The sequence below is a fragment of the Coptis chinensis genome, chromosome 3 (assembly GCF_015680905.1).
Source record: "Coptis chinensis isolate HL-2020 chromosome 3, ASM1568090v1, whole genome shotgun sequence".
Classification (NCBI taxonomy): Eukaryota; Viridiplantae; Streptophyta; class Magnoliopsida; order Ranunculales; family Ranunculaceae; genus Coptis; species Coptis chinensis.
In genome coordinates, this window is record NC_141458.1 from 84,615,557 (window position 1) to 84,635,186 (window position 19,630).

Consider the following 19,630-nt stretch of genomic DNA (forward strand, 5'->3'; position numbering starts at 1 on the left):
CATGGGCCTGCCTACAGGACTGCCACTTGACATTTTTTAATCATCCAAAGATCTTCAATCAAATACATGGAAGCGTTAGGCTTTTGTTCAAGTCCACACGCGTCTCAACTGTTGAGGATTGGGAATTTGTGATGAGTGGTAAGAGCAGGATACGCAAGACTAAGAAAACTTGGGCTTGGCGGAAGCACATATATATGGTTACGCGCTCATTTTGAGCTGGCCAATTTTCACTCATTACTCAAAATTCTGGTTGGATTTGGTTAAACTTATGCCATCTTTTGCTGTACTATGTCCGACATTTTCGCAACTCCACAATTTTTTTTCACGTACGTGTGCAAATGTGCAATCAATATTCATCAGCACATAACTATGATCCAATTAGAATTTCAAGTTACAAAAATGAAACTCTTTGTTTATTTATATGTACAAATTGTGGAATTGAGCATACAGTCACAGATAACATACGAAATGACTACTCAATCTATCTAATAATACAGGTCGGTGTGGGGCCGTAGGGCCTCCATCCAAGAGCTCATATATCATTCCAACCAGTTGTGATATGGCACTTTCAAGTGAGTTCAAATAGTGTGATAGCTAAAAACTGTTGGGTGACACAGAATCAAACTTACAAGTCAACAAAGGGCTGTTGAGTCTGGGCTTTTGGGGAAAAATTAATTGGGTGGATATTTGCGAGCCGTAGGCCCTATCACAAAAAACACAACTATCTATTTATTTCCTGTTTCAGTCATTTCTCTACTCGATCTCACAACGTTTTCCTCTATGACTATCAAACAATTCCTCGACATCTTCCAATTTCTTTCCTTTAGTCTCAGGCAAAGTTACATAGATGAATAGAACAGACAAAGCTGCTACCTCGGCTAGCACTAAAAGCACCCCACCAAATGTGATCTTTTGAGATATCGAGAGAAAACTCATGGAAACCACACTACTGACCAAACGATTTACAGATACAGCTATACTTGTTCCTTGGGCTCGTAACCGCAATGGAAAAATTTCAGATGAGTAGACCCATGTAATAGGCCCAAGCCCAATAGAAAAGAATGAGACATCTGCACAAACCGCGACAACACACAATGCTTTAGCCCAAACAGGCTTCGTAATAGATCTGTTGAGGTACAATGAACCGAAGCCCAATTGCCCAATAACAAAAGAGGCCTCCGTCCAAATCTGTCTAAATAAAATGCTGAAAGCAGCACAAATGTGGTCTTAGCAAGTCCCATGACCACATTCACAAGGAACAGCTCTTTTCGCTGTATAATTCCGGCTGATTTGAACACTTCTGGGCAATAATAAACAACGGCATCCACACCCGAAGCTTGCATGAAGAAATTAAGACCGATGGCTGCAACGAGAATTCGTCGAACGGACCTAGTTGGTTTTACTAATAAGCTTCTCCAAACACCTTGACCATGCCAGTCGTTATTTTTTGTTGATTCTGCAGCTAATGCTATCTCAACTAATTTCAACTCGACTTCTTCTTCACCTCTTTCTGATGTTCGCAGTAACACTCTCTTGGCTTCTTCTGTTCGACCTTTCATTACTAGCCAACGCGGTGACTTTGGCATTACTAGCACCCCCAGTATAATGCCGACAGGGGGAAATGCAGCTATACGGGCATCACCAATGGGACCTTTATATGGCCCTCTATCTTCAAATATAAAGGAACAATACGAAAATGGGCTTCCAATGCAAGCTCTATATGGCCCTCTATAGTTATCATCCTTTAAAACTGTCTCTATTTCTATCACATTTATTGAGGGCCCGGTCCGTTTCGCGACTTAAAAAGAAATACGTCTGAAAACATTTCAATGGGTAAAAACCTAGCGTAGTTGGTAGAAGGTGTTCCTGGAATGGGTAACTTCCCAGGTTCGAGTCCCACGCCCAGCACTTTGATTTTTTTAAACTGTTTTGAGTTCCAAAAGGCTGGAATTGTAGAAATAAAAAAAATGTTCTTGCTAAGAGTCGAACCCACACCGTGCCCACCCTGGAGATTATTCTGGTCACAAACTTTGCCACTAGTCCATTGAAAACCAGATTGTTCATTGCCTTGGGATTTTAATTTTGATTATAAAGGTTGCGTTGGAGAACCCATGATTTAGAGGTCCTTCATACCAAAGTCTCTCCTTCAACCTAACCTTTAAAATGGTGATGTGGCCCTCTATTTTGAGGGCCTGCATTGGTGATGCCCTACCAAGCATTATTCTCCAATTAATACTATTATCCAGACCCTTAGTGCATAATTGAAAATATAACCAACAAGAATTCCAATGTTTATGAAAATCTCAGGAAAAGAACCAAGAAATCCTCAAGTGGAATTAGGTGAGATCTCTGCTGTATAAACGGGTGCGATCATTAGGGAGTAACCAACTCCAATTCCAGCTACTAGTCTTCCAACCATCAAGAATTCAAAAGAAGGGGCAAACCCCATGAGAAGAGCTCCAATTAGAAACGTACAAGATGCCAATATGATTGTGTACCGTCTCCCGATCCAATCTGAAGTCTTACCAGCGGCCAAAGAACCAATCAGTGAAAATACATTTAATGATCCAATCAATATCTCTTTCTGAACAGATGTGATCTTGAGGTCTTCCGTAATACATGATATAGCACCACTCATCACACCAATATCTGCAAAAATATAAAACAGCACGGTTCAGTTTAGCATACATGGACACAATTAGAATTGTTCAAATGGCGCCTCTCCTGCGGGTGATAGCAGAGCTCTACCCCATCTCTTTTTGTTTCTTCTCTACTAATTAAGTTTCATTACCCTATCTGAAACCCTTGCGAGGACACACAATTAGAATTGTTCAAATGGCGCCTCTCCTGCGGGTGATAGCAGAGCTCTACCCCATCTCTTTTTGTTTCTTCTTACCCTATCTCAAACCCTTGCCCCTACCTCACCTTTCAAATACCTCCCCCCTTATCCCATCCCGAATCTGGTTTCAGCTACCATCTTTTTCACCTTAGTGTTGGATCCCTTAGTCCAGTTAGGATAGGAATTATACAAGAATCAACAGTTCTAGCTATAGCTCAACAGGAAGCTAGTAACAATAAGAGCCAGATAGAGGACCTACAACAGAATATGAAAAAGTTGTTCTTTGGGTCAAAAAATCCGATTATAGAGATTAATTGTCTTAATGTAGAAGCAATGGTAAATGATGAGCTTACTCTGGTTGGGAAGATGCATGGAGGATATCCTTTAAAGCTGGAGGAAGTTGGAAAGGAGGTTCACAGACTATGGCAAACGACAGAAAAAATAGAATTTGAAAGGCTTGATAGAGATCATGTTAAAATTAGTTTTGAGAACATCCAAGAATGTAAACATGTGCTTACAAATGGACCTTGGATGTTAGGAGGGCATATTTTCTCAGTGAAGGAGTGGATGAGAGGTAGAAGGCTGGAAGAGTATAGATTTGAATTCGTTAATTTCTGGGTCCAGATATGGGATCTCCCAAATTAAAGACAGGATAAACAAAGCAAATGTTTGGAAAATTGGTGCGGAACAGGGGATGGTTACAGAAGCTGACATATCTTGTCCACCTAAGTTTAACCAACCAGTTGCGCGTGTTTGAGTAGTAGAAATGGATGTCAAGAAAAGACTGAAAAAGGATCAACAGATTAAGTTAGAGACTGGGGAAGAGTTAGTGGTCAGACTCAAGTATGAAAAGCTGGAGATATTCTGCTACTTCTATGGTATCATTGGCCACGACCATCTTGCTTGTTGAATTCGAAACCAATATCGCTATGATCTAATTAAATGTGGAGGAAGCATAAAGGACATTAAACCAAATTTCACCAGTCAGATGAAAGCTAACAAGTTCTACAATGGGGTTGCTTTTACTGGTACACACTCTTATACCATAAGAGGTACTCCCTCAAAACTTCGATTTGAGGAAACTCCGTCGCCGGAAAGGGAGAAATGTTCGGCTGGAAGCTGGAAAGCCCAACTACGAGCAAGACTGAACAGGTGGGATGGCTCCACGTCAGAAGAGGAAGGAAAGCATAGGGACAAAAACAAGGCAGCAGAGGTGGGGCCTGGAGCTCGGACTACATAATCAACCATAACGGCTAGTTCAACGGTCAGTTTTCAAATGGTCTCTGAGTTGGTACCCCCAAGTCCAACTGAAGCACAAGAGACTGGATCTTAGGCCCAAGGTTTAGACGAAAGGGGTATGGGCTGGAGCTAGAAAAGGGACATGGGCAAAAGCCAAAACTAAGCCCAATTGAGAAGGAGTTGGGCCTAGATCTGGATATGGTGGATCACAGGGATGAGTTGGGCCTAGTGGTGTTTGGAGATATAAGGGATAATGAGATGGAGGTGTATCTGGGAAGTTCCACAAACATCTCGAACAACTATAAGGAATCCAATCAAGATGAGGGGATGATAGATAGGTGTCACACTAGTAGGTCTGAGGCTACCAAAAGATGTGATCAAACTATTACCCAGCTTGAATCTCCAACAACCATAGAAGAAAAATCAGGTTCCAATGAGCTCTCGAGCCACACAAGACTTGATACTTCACAGAGAGAGTTCCAAGAAAAGCCTGAGCAACAAATACATCACAAGCCTACACGTGGAAGAGGATTTAAAGTCATGGCTTCCCGAGGTAGAAGAGATAAGGGTTCTAGAGCAGAGATCAAAACTAGGCTGGGAAGTGAATATAGAGAACAAGGAGAAATATCTCAAGAGAAAGAAAAAAAAAAAGGAAGATCAGTTTTAGTGAAGAAGTGGAAGACGAGATAGTGATGGATGGGTTAGACGAACTAAACGTGTGGTTGAACAGAGATAAAAAAAAAAAAGCTAAACAAATGGCCGCTGAAATGAGGAGTCAAGGAAGAGGACATCTTCTGATCCCAAGGAATGCACACATAGTGCAGCTATCCAGTGATTCAGCAACATCAAATACTTCGGAGGAACACATAGAGATTGATTCAACTACAGATCCAACTCCAACAGAATCTGAAGGTACAAATGAGTCAACAACATCAAATGAATCAGGGATCTCAGTAGAATTAACTAGAGAGCATCAGGCTCCTATGGAGGTATACTTCTCGGATGATGAGGATGAGATGGTACATGATACAGAGAACTATAACCAAAATGCAATGGTGGGTTATGAGGCAGATGGGGAACAACCAATTTATCAACCACCACCGCTGGCTATGGATGACTCAAGTGTAGATCGAAGTGTTTTTCAAGAGAAACAAGAAGAAAAGAGGACTCAGGAAAATAATGGGCAAAGGTCGGTAGATTGGAATCAGAGGTTTGATGAAGAATATTACATGAGGGCAGAACAGTGGAGATTACTACAGTGAGGGTCTGTCTGCTCCTCCAGGGTTCGCGGTAGCTGTCCCATCACAGCTGCCTTGGTATCCATGATGATCCACGTCTGGAATTGTCGGGGGATAGGCACCACCACGGCAGTTCAACAACTAAAGGATCTGATCGATAGGTTTAATGTAGATATTGTTTGTTTGGCAGAAACTAAAGCTAATAAGGATAAGGTCGGCTATCTCAGTAAAAAGCTCAAGCTTAATGGTCATTTTATGGTTCCAGCACAAGGTCTCAGTGGAGGTCCGGCAGTGCTTTGGAAAGAAGGTGTGGAACTGGAGGTTCTTGGGGCTTCAAAAAATCAAGTTACAAGTAAACTTGCAAATTATTTCCATACTGATGATTGGTTCTTTTCTTTTGTGTATGGCGAACCGGCTGCTCACAATAGAAATAAAGCCTGGAATGAGTTGAGAGGATTAGCTCCTCTGATTCCTGGACCATGGTGTTTGTTTGGAGATTTTAATGCTATTACCCAGTTAAATGAGAAGATTGGAGGGAGAAGCAAAATCACTAAGAGTATGCATGAGTTCAATAACATGATCAATAATCTAGGCTTGGTGGATTTGGGTTTTAAAGGCCCAAAGTTCACTTGGAATAATAATCGCAGATTAGGTGATCATGTGCTTGAAAGATTGGACAGAGCTATGGCTTCTCTTGAGTGGATAGCTCTGTTTCCTCATGCTCTCGTGCAAACTTTTGCCAATGCCTCCTCTGACCATATTTCTTTAATCATAAATCTATAAAATAAGGAGGAAAGTAATCCTAGACCTTTCAAATTCTTTAATATGTGGCTTGCTAATGATGCTTGTAGACCTGTGATTGAGAATGCTTGGAACTATCACTCATGATCTTCCAGACATCAATCTCATACATAAGATGCATAAAACTAGAACTGACCTTACTCTATGGAACAAGTTTGTTTTTGGGAACATTTTTACAAACATCAAGGGAGCACATAAGGATTTGGATAGAGTCTTGGCTAAACCTTTCTCTATTGAGAACTATAACAAAGCAAAAGTACTAAAAGATATTTTGCTGGGTTGGTATGAGAAGGAGGAGGATTAAAGATGGGGAAAAAAACACCAAATTCTACCATCTTTCCACTATTTATAGAAGGCGGAAAAACAAAATAGATAAGATCAAGGATGATGATGGAAACTGGAAAGAAGGTAGAACTGCTGTGGGAACTTCTCTCAATCACTACTTTACTGAGATTTTCACTTCGGATGATCAGATTATGGACTTGTTCAACAGTATTGTTAGTGAGAGAGAGAATGAGATTCTCACAAGTATTCCTGACCAGGAGGATATTTGGAAGACTGTAAAGAAGATGGGCAGTCTTAAATCCCTTGGTCCTGATGGTTTTCAAGGTGTTTTTTATAAGAAATGCTGGGAAATTATTGGGCTTGCTGTGGTCTCCTTTGTGCAGGATTTTTTTAACACTGGGTATCTCAATCCCCAGTTCAATGAGACCTACATTGCCCTGATTCCCAAGGTGGTGAATCCTGATCATGCTTCCAAATTTCGACCTATTAGTCTATGCAACTTTGGGTACAAAGTTGTATCTGAAATTCTTGCAAATCGATTGAAAGGTCTCATGAACAGGATCATATCCCCTTTTCAAGGGGCTTTTATCAAAAGGAGAAGCATTGGGGATAATGTGGGGCTTGCTTGTGAGGTGTTCCATAATATGAAAAACATGAAATCTAAAAATGAGGGTTGGTGTGCTCTCAAGATGGACATGGCTAAGGCCTATGACAGGGTGGAATGGGCTTTTGTAGATAATATTTTTGAAAAGCTTGGTTTCAATACTAAGTGGAGACACATGATTCACCAATGCCTCTCCACAGTTTCTTTCCAAGTCATGCTCAATGGCTCTCCTTTGGAGAAATTTATCCCTGAGAGAGGGCTGAGATAAGGGGATCATCTATCCCCATATCTTTTCATTTTGGTCTCAGAGGCCCTCTCTAAAATGATTGCAAAAGCTGAGCTCCAGGAGGTGATGCATAGGGTCAAGATAAGGAGAAATTCTCCTACTCTTACTCATCTGCTATATGCAGATGACTTGATTCTTTTCATCAAAGCAAACCTTGATGAAAGTGGCCAGCTTAAAAAGATTCTGGATGATTACTGTAGGGCCTCTGGGCAGAAAATAAACTATGAGAAATCTAGTGTGTTCTTTAGTAGGAATGTAAAATATAGACAAAAAATAAAGCTCAAAAGGTTCTGGAAAATGAAATTTTTTGATCCTAAAGAAAAGTATCTAGGAGTACCTATCATGCTCTCTAGGAAGAAGTCAGAAGACTTTGACTATTTGGTGGATAGAATCCACAGAAAAGTCAAAGGGTGGAAAGCTAAGGCTTTATCTCGGTGGGATAACCACTCTCATCCAAGATGTGATTCAAGTCACCCCCCTATATGTCATGTCAACTTATTTGCTGCCAGTGGCAACATGCAATAAGATAGACAAGGCATGTAGGGACTTCTGGTGGAATGGTACGGAACAATCAAAAAATGTTCACACCATTGGGTGGGAACAGATTTGCAAGAATAAACAAGAAGGAGGGTTGGGTCTCAGGAAAACAAGAGACATGAATATGGCTATGTTAGCTAAGCTCCCCTGGAAGGCAGCCTCTGATGTCCATTCTTTGTGGACTAGAACTATGTTTAGCATATATGAAAAACATTGGATAAGAGATGTCTTTAAACTACCTGATCAAGCTTCCTACTTCTGGAAAGGTATTCACAATGTTTTCAATTCCATTAGTGGGGGTTTGATGTGGAGAATATGAAAAGGAACTACCATCTCCATTCTGAAGGATCCCTAGTTTAAGTGTTTAAATAAACATGTGACTCTAGAAGAATTGGGGGTGGTGGATGACTCCTTGAATAATCTTCATGTATCAGACATTTTCCTGACAGATGGTAGTGGCTGGGATCCAGCTAAGCTAAACCATTGGTTCAACCTTTTTTTAAGTCAGCTGATGTAGGAGATTGTTGTTAGACCTGCTACTGCCCCAGCTGACAAAATGATATGGGCCATGGAAAGGTTTGGGAAGCTTACAATTAACTCTGCTTATGAATTTCTTACCAAAAAGAACAATGAGATGGGGCAAAGCTCTAGTGTGAACTATAAAACTATTAAGCAGCTGTGGGCAGCCCCTTTGCCTTCATATATGCAGATGTTTATCTGGAAAGTTTACATGCATGTGCTGCCTCTTGGAGATAGGCTAGCTGAAAAGAATATGAAAGGGGACTTCTCATGCCCTTTTTGCAATAGAGAACTGGAAACAGCTGAACACCTATTTTTTACCTATGACTAGACTCGAGCAGTATGATTTAGCTCCCAAGTGGGGCTGAGAATTAATCCAAACCAGTAGCTCCACAGCTTGAGGAAAAGAATTGAGCTCTTCCCGTCTTGGTGCAATAGCAAGGATAGTGACCTATGTCTGGCTGGGACTCATGTTCTGTACCTGCTCCAGCATATATGGAGGTCTAGAAATGAGATGAAATTTGAAAAAAGGAATGATAATAGGGACCGCATCATCAGGCAGAGCAAAAGACTGGCAGACAAATGTTATGAGGCCTTCAGAGAAGATTCCTCACCATCTCAATCTTCCTCTAACTTCTTTAATAATTCAATAGATAAGTTGTTTCCTGAAATCCCAAATGATAGCATTGTGATTAGATTTGATGCTTCTTTTAACAGGAACTCAGGGTGGGGTGGAGCTGTAGCAATTGCTAGCAATAGTGAAGGGGACATTGTTGGAGCAGCAGTTCGGAGATTCAAGGCTCAGGAAATTAGGGAAGCAGAAATGTAGGAGCTGCTAAAGTGGCAATTTTATTGGCAAGGCAACTCAGATATGATCATTATGTTTTGGAGGGTGATAATTTGGAAGTGATGAAGGCGCTCCAAGGGTCAATCTGTCCATGGCCTCTGGAAATGTTGAAGTCCTCCATAAACTCTTTAGTTCTGAATTTTAGTTCTTGTAAGTTTAACTGGATCAGTAGGTTTTCAAATGGGGATGCAGACTCCCTAGCAAAATGGGCTAACCATCAGCTGGGAAGTTCTGATCTTCCGAAGTGTATGGTTGACAATCTTTGTGTTCCTGTTCACCTTTAGGTGGTTTAATATAAGTTTAGAAGTTTTACATCGAAAAAAAAGTTTAGCATACATGAATGGCACGGTATTGGTATTGGTATTGGCACCCCACTTCATAGGATTGGCATCTTTTGGCAAAAAAGTAAAACAATAATGGCTATTCCTTATATGTCCTTTTACACCCCACATGCCCGATAGTTCTACGCATCATATTGCCGCAAGATCCCATATCCCATGGCAGGCAGTTGCCGTAGAATATTTTTTATGTGTTTTTTGGTTTTTTTTTGCACTTTAAATTTTGCGTATTGAACACACACAACATGAATGAATTTTTTTTACAGCTTATTTATACACTCCAAGAACAACACCAAAACCATGAAAATGGAGTCTTTGATTGTGTTAATTATTAAAATTCTTCTTCATTAATTTGATCACAAGTTTTTTTTATAACATATGAAAATATTTGCCGTGAGATAGCAAAAATTTTATCAAAAAAATTTCATGGTTTTTATATATAACACATTATATATATATATATATATATATATATATATATATATATATATATATATTAATGTGTTATATATAATATATGAAATTTTTTTGATAAAATTTTGCTATCTCGTGGCAAATATTTTCATATGTTATAAAAAAAACTTGTGATCAAATTAATGAAGAAGAATTTTGATAATTAACACAATCAAATACTCCATTTTAGTGAACACAACCATCTCGCGGCAACTAACTTTTTTTACGGTAGCTATTAAAAAAAATTTAAAAGAAAAAAGAATCCACGGAAACCACCTTCCGTGGGATATGAGATCTCGTGGCAACCCCAATGCCGTGGAGTATTCGATCTCACAGTAACTTCTTGCCGTGAGTGTTTTTCATGTGATTAATGGAGGGGTGTTAGTACATTTGAATTGGTCAAAAGGGTGCCAATTCCATAAAGTGGGTTGTCAATACCGCGACCCTACATGAATATACATAAAAATATGTAACAAATAAGCATCTTAATATACATGTTTGGGTAAACTAGTGTTACCCCCCACTAGATGAGCCAATTAGAATTTCCTCCCACTAGATAGGAAATTAGGGTCTCCCTCCCAAATACACAAAAAAAAAAAAAAAAAAAAATTGGGTCAACCCAATTTGATTTTTTTTTTTTTATTTAAGGGGGACCCTAATTTCCTAGTGGGGGAAATCCTAATTGGCTCATCTAGTGGGGGTAATATTGGTTAACCTTTGGTTTTACATCTAACATACCATAGCCTAGAAGCATTGAATTGGTTGATGCCGAGAGAGATACACCTAAAGTGTACTTAGCTTATTTAAACCACCCCTTCGACAAGAAGGACTTTCAATTGTTGTTGTTTTGTGCTGTTGAGCTTCAATGGAATCAATATCTGCTACAACCATTAACTATTTCGTTGGTTTTAGCTCTTCAACATGCAATGAAGTTCAAAGAGAAATAAACGGTTCTGACTCCGTAGATTGGGAAGCTATGGAAGTTATTCTGACGGATTTAGATTCCCTAGTCTTTTTGTGGAATGGATCAAGATGTGTTTCACGACACCAAGCTTTTCTATTCTGGTAAATGGATTCCCACATGGCTACTTTAAGAGCACAAAAGGATTAAGACAGGGAGATCCTCTATCTCCCTATCTCTTTGTACTCATCATGGAAATCCTAGGGGGGTTACTAAAACAAGCAGCGAATAGAAAAGACATCGAGTACCACTCTAGATGTAAAAGAGTACAAATTATGCATTTGAGTTTTGCAGATGATGTGATGATATTCTGCAAAGGGGAAGGTGCTTCCATTTATGGTGTGAAGGAGGTTCTCTCCTACTTCTCTACTCTTACAGGTCTTAAACTGAATGTAAGAAAAACTACTCTTCTCTCTGGTAGTCTCAGTCCATCCGCAAGTACCACCCTAGCAGATATCCTGGGTGTGGAGTTGATCTCACCACTAGTCAAGTATTTGGGTTTACCTCTCACTGCCTCGAGACTAGGCATCAAGGATTGCCTACCTTTAGTGGAGTTGGTTACAACAAGGATCTCAAATTGGAAGAATGGTTTCTTGACCTTAGCAGGAAGGCTTCAACTGGTACATTCTGTGTTATCATCTTTTCACAATTACTGGGCCAAAACATTCATACTACCAAAAGGTGTGATCAACAAAATCTCTAAGATTACAAATAGGTTCCTATGGGCAGGCCCGACCATGCAGAGTAAGGTTCACAAAGCCATCCACAGTACTATAAGATATAGTAAGAGTGAAGGAGGCTTGAATATTGTGGATACTAAAGTTTGGAATGTTGCTACATACTGTGGTTTGATTTACAAGATTGCAAGCAAAGAAGAAACTCTATGGACCAAGTGGATTTGGGAATATCAGTTGCAAGGCAAGAATTTCTGGACAATGAAGGTACCTTTAGATTGCTCATGGGTGTGGAGATTGATTCTTAAACATAGAAAAGAGGCTCTCAAATTTACCAAGTACATCATAGTAAATGGTGAGCAGACCAGCCTTTGGCACCACCCTTGGTGCTCACACCAACTCTTGTATGAGAACGCAGAAGCTAAGGTAGCATTTCAGCTGCCTGATAGTGCAAAGGTGTCAGAACTCATTTCTGACCAAAAATGGAACTCGAGAGTGCTGAACCTACCATAAAGTGAGCTCAAGAAAGCTATTCTGAACATAGAGATTCAAGATATGATGCAACAGGACTTCACAGTATGGACAGAAACAGCTACAGGCAAATTCTCCACTAAATCAGCATATATGAGTCTCAAAAAGATTAGAGAGAAAGTCAAATGGTATAAACTTGTTTGGGGGAAACTAAGAGTTCCCAAGCGCTCTTTCATTGCATGACAACTGTTCAGTGGTAGCCTCTCCACGCAAGACAGGCTCATGAAGAAGAGGATCCTACACCACTCTCAGTGTTGTTTGTGTATGCAGGGTAGAGAGAATTCTCACCATCTTTTCTTCGACTGTCGGTACACAAAAAAGGATATATGGTCTGAAGTAAAGAGACGGTACACAAAGGATATATGGTATGAAGTAAAGAGACACCTAGGATTAAACCCTACAGTTATGGAATCTAATCATGAGTGGTATGATATCATGAGGATCACAAGAAACAACACTACTGCAGCTAAGATTATCAGAGCTATGGTGTGTGCTGTGGTGTATGGTATCTGGAACGAAAGGAACAACTGAAGATTCAAAGGAAAGCAACACACTGCTCTTCATGTTGCCCATGACACTTTGAAAAAGATGAAAAACTACTTGCAACAAGTTCTCAGGAAGACACCAGATTCTGACGAGACTAGAAGAATGGTGAGCTTGTTGGGGTTACAAATTGTATGGATCCCCAGAATGATTAATCAATGTGTTTGGCATAAACCTAGCTCTTTCATGCTCAATCCCGATGGAACTCTGCAACCACACTGTGCTGGATACGGAGGAGTGATTAGAGATAAAGATGGAAATGCACTTCTAACATATAACGACAGCTCCAAATACAGGTCAATCTTGTTTCAGGAACTACTGGGCATCAAAGCAGCAAGCATGATAGGTATAAGGCAACTGAAAATCAACTCAGATTCCAATCGAGCAATCAGCATACTAAAGGGATTAGAACCAACACCCTGGTTATGTCTTAATGTAGTTGAGACTATCATAGTCCAAATGCAATGCTTTGAGAGGATTGAACTCAACCACATCTTCAGGGAAACTAATAGAGCTGCTGACTTCATAGCAAAGACTTGTAACATGAGTAATCATAGTGTCAACTATAGTATAGGGACTTTTGATCAGAGATTATCTGTAATATTAGCAGATGATGTGAATGGTACAATATACAATAGATTCTGATATTAATGGAGGTTGAGGTCTGCCTAACCTCTAAACATAAAAAAAAAAAAAAAAAAAAAAAAAAAAAAAAGAGAGAGAGAGAAATAAACGGAGCTAAGGTAGAAGTAGTAATCTTACCCCTATTTTGCGCAAGAATTAAGAGTGAAAGACTCCAATGGGCAATATCTATTTATGGAGATTTTTAGTTGGGACAAAAAGTGGATGTGATAGGATGACTTGGCAAAAGTGACTCTGGATTTTACATTTTATCCAAAAGTAGTTAGAACTTGGTCATGTATCAGAAAAACCTCCTGGTCAGACTGGCACGCATGGTGATTGAGCATTCCACAACTACAGATAGGGAGAGACCACCAAGTGCATGAGTCTAGTTTTGTGATCCCATCTCCACCAATATAGGCAACTTAGGATTAAAGGCTTCCTTCAGTCTGTACAACACAATTAGACAACGATAAAATAAAAAATGGTAATAATAATAATAATAAGTAATATGAAAACAAAATTAGACTTGCCCCCCAATTTCAGGGAAATTACACTTGCCACCCCCCCCCCCACACCCCCCAAAACTCACACACCGTCTCAGTCAACGCATTTTGACCATTATCTCATGGTGAAATGTCCCAACTACCCTTTGGTATATTTAGATATTTTAGGTATTTGGGTTTTATAGATCTGCACCCCTATTTGAAAACAAAATTAGACTTGCCCCCCTCCCCAAATTCAGGGAAATTAGACTCCCAAACTCGCACACCGTCTCTGTCAACACATTTTGACCGTTATTTCGTGGTAAAATATCTCAAATATTTTTAATCTCATTGTGAAGCCACGAGATTAAAAAGGGTAGTTGGGACATGTGTGATGATTTTTCATAATCTAGAAACACAAATATTTTGTTAATGATCAAAGAACAATAAAAATATTCTACGTATCCTAGCTGTGAGTATCCTACACTTTAAGCTTAACGCTCGGGTATTTTGTCACTTGAGCTTCTTCACAATAAGATTATCCTTATATAAATATCTTGGCTGTGAGTATCATACATTGTATGATACTTAAAGTGTGTTCTGGTACTTTCTACCCACACTAAGACCATACTCGAGAGTTAAGAAGATGTTGCCACATGTCACATATTCATTTGCTAAAATATGTAAACACATGACATTTCACCACGAGATAACGGTTGGTGAGGAGATTGTCCGAGGTTCAGGTGGGGGGCAAGTCTAACTTTGTTTTCAAATAGGGGTGCAGATCTATAACTTTGTTTACACATAAAAAGGTAGTTGGGACATTTTACTACGAGATAACGGTCAAAATCGTTGGACCGAGACAAGATGTGAGTTTTTTGGGGCAAGTCTAATTTTCTTGAATTCGGGGAGGCAAATCTAATTTTGTTTTCAAATAGGGTGCAGGTCTATAAAACCCTTTTTTCCCTAAAATATTTCTTTTGGCTCATGGACAGAAAAGATCTATATAACAAGGAAGGGTGGTGTGGGGACCGCAAGGCCTCCATCCTGTAGTCCAAACACCTTCTCAACATTTCATGCTGCCCGTGTGATATGGCTAATCCAAGGGTTTCAAGGGTTTGTGCAATTTGTTAAACTAAATCAGTACCATGGGATCTATCAAAAAATCACCCAAAAGTCAACAATTGCGGGCAGGCTTCTAAACTGTTGGGCCTCCAAATTTGACATGGTACTGCACAATTGGCTGGATTTTTTAGGTGGACAGTTGGGTTTTTTTCGTTGGGCTTCTACTTGGATGCGTGTCGGGGGCGGATGTGCGTCAGGAGCATCGAAGGCACGCGTATCTGTGTCGTACGGCATGGGCAAATACTAGTCTATATAACAAAGAAAGGTGGAGTGGGTTGACAAATTCCACCTTATAAAGTGATATGTGGTTGTGCCACCCCCATACTCACTAAAATATTTTTCTGGGGTGAGTTAACAAGTTTTTGTGGGATGAGTTTAAAAGTTTTTCTTACCTCATCCACCCCACACAAAACTTTTATGGATTATTGGGCTCTGGAAACATGAGTATAGGCTCATTTAAAGAAAATTGGGGAGCGGATGCCGATGCTTGCCGGGAGCGCTGAAGGCGCGCGTAACACTGGCAAATATTAGTATAGTATATGGGAAAGAACACGCCTTGAATTGGTGGCTTTGAGGGATTAATTTTAAGTTTATATGAGAAAAAGCTGTTTTCCAACTTTGACTTATTTAGAGAATAAAGATATGCTTAAGAGAATAAAGATACTGCTAAATCGGGGTTTTTTTTTAAAAAAAAAATGTGCTAAGAGTTCAATTGAGAAACAATACTTGTATAAACTTGTTTTGTATTATTTACTCTACAATGAACTTCAAGAAGCATTAACTCAAGCTTCAAACGCATGTCATACATCAAAGAACATACTGCCTTTTGTTTAGAACTTACAAATTATGTATAAATATAATGCAGCATGTGTGCCAACTGTTTCAAATGATCATGAAAAACTTTTTTTACCATTTATTTCCCCAATTAATCGTGTGATTTAGAGTAAGCCTGTTGAGGAACCATGAAAACAGTCTTGGCTCGCCAAACCTGGGGCTGCTGGGCAATCTATCACATACATCAGTATATGTCGCCATTTAACCAACGTTCAGCTGGGTGTGATATTTTATCTGAAAATCCATGTAAGTATCTATCCATTACTGTTGATGTGAGATTATTGGGTTTCAGTCCGCCAGAACGACAATCATTGTCATGTGAGAAACTCAAAAATTATGATTCTAGTCAGTTACATTTGGGAGTTGATCCTAATCATCTAACTGATTACATGGCTAATTTGAGCACTATTAATCTGTTGCTCTCTGTTGCTCTAGGCTCCCAAGGTTAACGTTGGCACACACAGAATATACCATGCATGGTGTCACTTGGTCTGACTAGCTAAATTAAGTCAAGAAGTTTTTCCTTTTTTGTTTCATTTGGTACTGAGAAGAGTGTAGTATAATTCACATCAATGAAATTTCCGAAAACAGGGGAAATGTATGGAATTCATCTTTCCCTCATTTCTGCACTCTCAATATCTTGTCTTCTACTCTCAAATAGAGCATGAATTTCTTCCAGACTCTTTCCTTTAGTCTCAGGCAAAAACAGATAAAAACACAACCCCTAGTGTTGTTATCCCAGCGAGCACGAAAAACACTCCAGCAAAGGTGATCTTCTCTGCTATGGAAAGGAAACTCATAGAAACTGCACCGCTAACCAACCGATTCACCGAAACAGCGATACTCGTACCTTGAGCTCGCAATCTCATTGGAAATATTTCAGATGAGTAAACCCATGTAATTGGCCCAAGTCCAATCGAAAAGAATGACACATCTGCACAAACTGCCACTACACACAATGCTATAGCCCACACTGGTTTTTCTACTGATCTGTGGAGATATATTGAACCCAATCCCAATCCAGTTAACGATACAACCATACCAGAAGCGCCCAATAGCAGCAGAGGCCTTCTTCCAAACCGGTCCAAATACAAAGCTGAAAGCAATACAAATAACGTCTTAAAAATTCCCATGATCACAGTCACAAGAACAAGCTGTTTTCTTTTATGAATTCCTGCTGATCTGAATACCTCTGGAGTGTAATATATTACTGCGTCATTCCCCGAAGCTTGCATGAAGAAATTGATACCAATAGCGGCAATTAGAATTCGTTGCACAGCTGGAGTTGGTCTTAAAAATAAATCCTTCCATACACCCTGACCTTGAAAATTTTCATCACTAGATGTTGATGATGCTAGTAGTAGTTGCAACCTATATTCAGCTTCTTCGACACCTCCTTCTGATGTTTTAACTAGCACTTCCTTTGCTTCTACTCTTCGGCCTTTCATTACAAGCCAACGTGGGGATTCTGGCATTACTAACACACCTAATATAATAATAGTGGAAGGAATTGCTGCAACCCCAAGCATTATCCTCCAATTTATATTTTCAGGCAAATCTGATAAAATGTAGTTGAAAACATATCCAAGTAGAATACCGAAAGTTATGAAAACTTCAGGAAATGAACCAAGTAATCCTCTAGTAGCAGCTGGTGATATTTCTGCGGTGTAAACGGGAGCAATCATGAGTGAATAACCGACACCAATGCCAGCCACAACTCTTCCAGCCATCAAGAATCCAAAAGAAGGGGCTAGACCCATGAGAAGTGCTCCAATTAGAAATGTGATTGCTGCTAATATGATTGTGTAGCGTCTGCCTATCCAGTCTGAGGTCTTACCAGAAGCTAGTGAACCAATTAAGGAACATACATTTAATGATCCAATTAAAATTTCTTGTTGTATAGATGTGAGCTTGAAATATTCCTTGATGTATAATGCAGCCCCACTCATCACTCCGATGTCTACATGTACACGTACAACATGCATAATCTTAATCCATTAAATTCAATGTATACGAAATTGTGGGAGAATTAACATATAAAAAATGTTCAGAGAAATTAACTCACCATAGCCCAAAAGAATTGAAGTGGTCGAAGCCAAAAGAGCAACTGCTAAAGTGAACCTATTTAAACGACCTCTGCGGCTAGCAATTTGTTGTCCGTGTTGAGTTTCAATGTCCCTTTTGATTTCTGGTTCAGCCATTTCTTGGATATAAAAAGTTAGGAAAATTAGCTAAAGAGAGTTTATCTGCTACCTATATATTATAGGTTCAGATGTTTGGCACTTGGCTAATTAGCAGACACTGAGTGACTTCGCTAATAACGAATCACTTGGCAGAGCAGAAAGGCAAAAATTTATAGGAGGGCCGGTTCACTCTAGAAAGCCCAACCCAAGAAACATAAAACCCTGGCCGAGCCCATTAATCGATATATGAGAAAAACCCTAAAGAAAAGCCTTATTATATATATAAACCAAAAAACATCACAACTTTAGAAAACCTCTAAATCTAGGGTTCCTCTTCGCCGTCTCTGAGAGCCATGGTAAGTGAAAGATCCATTCTCATTTCTCTTTGAATCGTCATAACCTCATTTTATTATACTAATGTAATAATAATAATAATATAGGGAAAAGGAACAGGAAGTTTCGGAAAGAGGAGGAACAAGACACACACACTATGTGTCCGTTGTGGTCGTCGTAGTTTTCATCTTCAGAAGAGCCGTTGCTCTGCTTGTGCTTATCCTGCTGCCCGTATCCGAAAATGTAAGTCTTTATATATATTTACTGTTGGGTTTTAATTGGACCACTAAAAAAAACTAACTTATTGAATGTTGAAGATAACTGGAGTGTGAAGGCTATTCGAAGGAAGACGACTGGAACTGGTAGGATGAAGTACATGCGTCATCTTCCCCGTCGTTTCAAGAGCAATTTCAGAGAAGGTAATTATTAGTTATTTTATTTTACTGTTTTATGTTTTATTGTTGAAGGTTTATGGAATGCGTTGTGAAATGGGTTTGGGTGTTTTTATTAGGTACTGTGGCGGCTCCAAGGACTAAGGGTGTTGCTGCAGCTTCTTAGATTGGGAGATAGACTTTGTGGATCAAGCGGGTCTTAATTTGGTTCAGTTATCATTTTGATTTACTTGTGTTTGAATTGAGTGTTGAAGTAGTGTTGTTATTTTTAGATGAAGTTTGTGATGAATCTTGTTATATTGGATGGCTATTGTGTTGGTAAAAGTTTTTGACCACTTTTATTTTAATTAACTATTTTTAATATCCGTTTACTAGATTATTGGTAGTTTGGGTAGCAGCTTCCGTTAGCTACTATCAAGGATGGTAGTGAAGCCCTAATGGTTTTAGTGATTCATATTAGCTATTTCCATTGCCCAGTGGCATTAGTTATGTTGTAAGAGTAAATTATATGGCTCTGAAACTTTATATGTTTATCACATTTCGTGGTCATTTACAAATTTCTTTGAAAGTTATGACCCATGTTAATTGGAATGAAGATTAGGAAGAACTGAGCAGTCCAACTTTAGATAGAACTGTGGGACTTAAGTGTGTTCATTTAGTAATTTCTTAGAGTGGTTTGAGTGTTTAGTAATGAATCCTATTCTGTAAGTGTTGTGAATTGTGTTTCCCACGATGGTGATTTAGGAAGAACTGAGCAGTCCAACTTGAGAGATAAGACTGATAGACTTCGAGCGGGTGTTCATTTAGAAAAATTTTAGTGTGTTTCGAGTGTTTACTATTTTATTTTGAGAGGGCTCATTGAGATGAAATCTTATTTACAATAGTTATGGGAAGAGGACCTTGAGCTTGTGTGTGCAAGGATAAATTTGCTCTGTTATTATGGTTTCACTGATAAATTTGTC

The 19,630-nt window shown here is 39.3% G+C and overlaps 3 protein-coding genes and 2 pseudogenes across 4 annotated transcripts; 3 read left to right on the plus strand and 2 right to left on the minus strand.

Moving 5' to 3' along the window:
- Nucleotides 1-634: 634 nt before the first annotated feature.
- On the minus strand, nucleotides 635-2,776 carry LOC147511207 (polyol transporter 5 pseudogene; annotated as a pseudogene).
- Nucleotides 2,777-5,400: 2,624 nt separating this feature from the next.
- Nucleotides 5,401-6,099, plus strand: LOC147511208 (uncharacterized). The gene has a single exon (XM_086598394.1). The coding sequence runs from the start codon at nucleotides 5,401-5,403 to the stop codon at nucleotides 6,097-6,099; it is 699 nt and encodes a 232-aa protein (XP_086454520.1).
- A 6,641-nt stretch (nucleotides 6,100-12,740) lies between these two features.
- LOC147511209 (uncharacterized) lies at nucleotides 12,741-13,340 on the plus strand. The gene has a single exon (XM_086598395.1). The coding sequence runs from the start codon at nucleotides 12,741-12,743 to the stop codon at nucleotides 13,338-13,340; it is 600 nt and encodes a 199-aa protein (XP_086454521.1).
- A 2,887-nt stretch (nucleotides 13,341-16,227) lies between these two features.
- On the minus strand, nucleotides 16,228-18,069 carry LOC147511210 (polyol transporter 5-like; annotated as a pseudogene). Its single transcript, XR_015219277.1, has 2 exons — nucleotides 17,826-18,069; nucleotides 16,228-17,720 (listed from the first exon to the last, which is right to left on the minus strand). The product of XR_015219277.1 is annotated as a polyol transporter 5-like (transcript).
- A 98-nt stretch (nucleotides 18,070-18,167) lies between these two features.
- On the plus strand, nucleotides 18,168-19,029 carry LOC147511211 (large ribosomal subunit protein eL37-like). The gene is made up of 4 exons (XM_086602960.1): nucleotides 18,168-18,299; nucleotides 18,384-18,519; nucleotides 18,594-18,695; nucleotides 18,788-19,029. Exons 1-4 carry the CDS (start codon nucleotides 18,297-18,299, stop codon nucleotides 18,832-18,834), a joined length of 288 nt encoding a protein of 95 aa, XP_086459086.1. The 5' UTR covers nucleotides 18,168-18,296; the 3' UTR covers nucleotides 18,835-19,029.
- Nucleotides 19,030-19,630: the final 601 nt, after the last annotated feature.

Excerpts from the sequence above, each read along its gene's own strand:
- LOC147511208 (XM_086598394.1), top strand. The coding sequence starts at position 5,401 with ATGATGATCCACGTCTGGAATTGTCGGGGGATAGGCACCACCACGGCA.
- LOC147511209 (XM_086598395.1), top strand. The coding sequence starts at position 12,741 with ATGAAAAACTACTTGCAACAAGTTCTCAGGAAGACACCAGATTCTGAC.
- LOC147511211 (XM_086602960.1), top strand. Across the intron at positions 18,520-18,593 it reads TGCTGCCCGTATCCGAAAAT|ATAACTGGAGTGTGAAGGCT; the intron begins GTAAGTCTTTAT and ends TGAATGTTGAAG. Across the intron at positions 18,696-18,787 it reads CAAGAGCAATTTCAGAGAAG|GTACTGTGGCGGCTCCAAGG; the intron begins GTAATTATTAGT and ends TGTTTTTATTAG.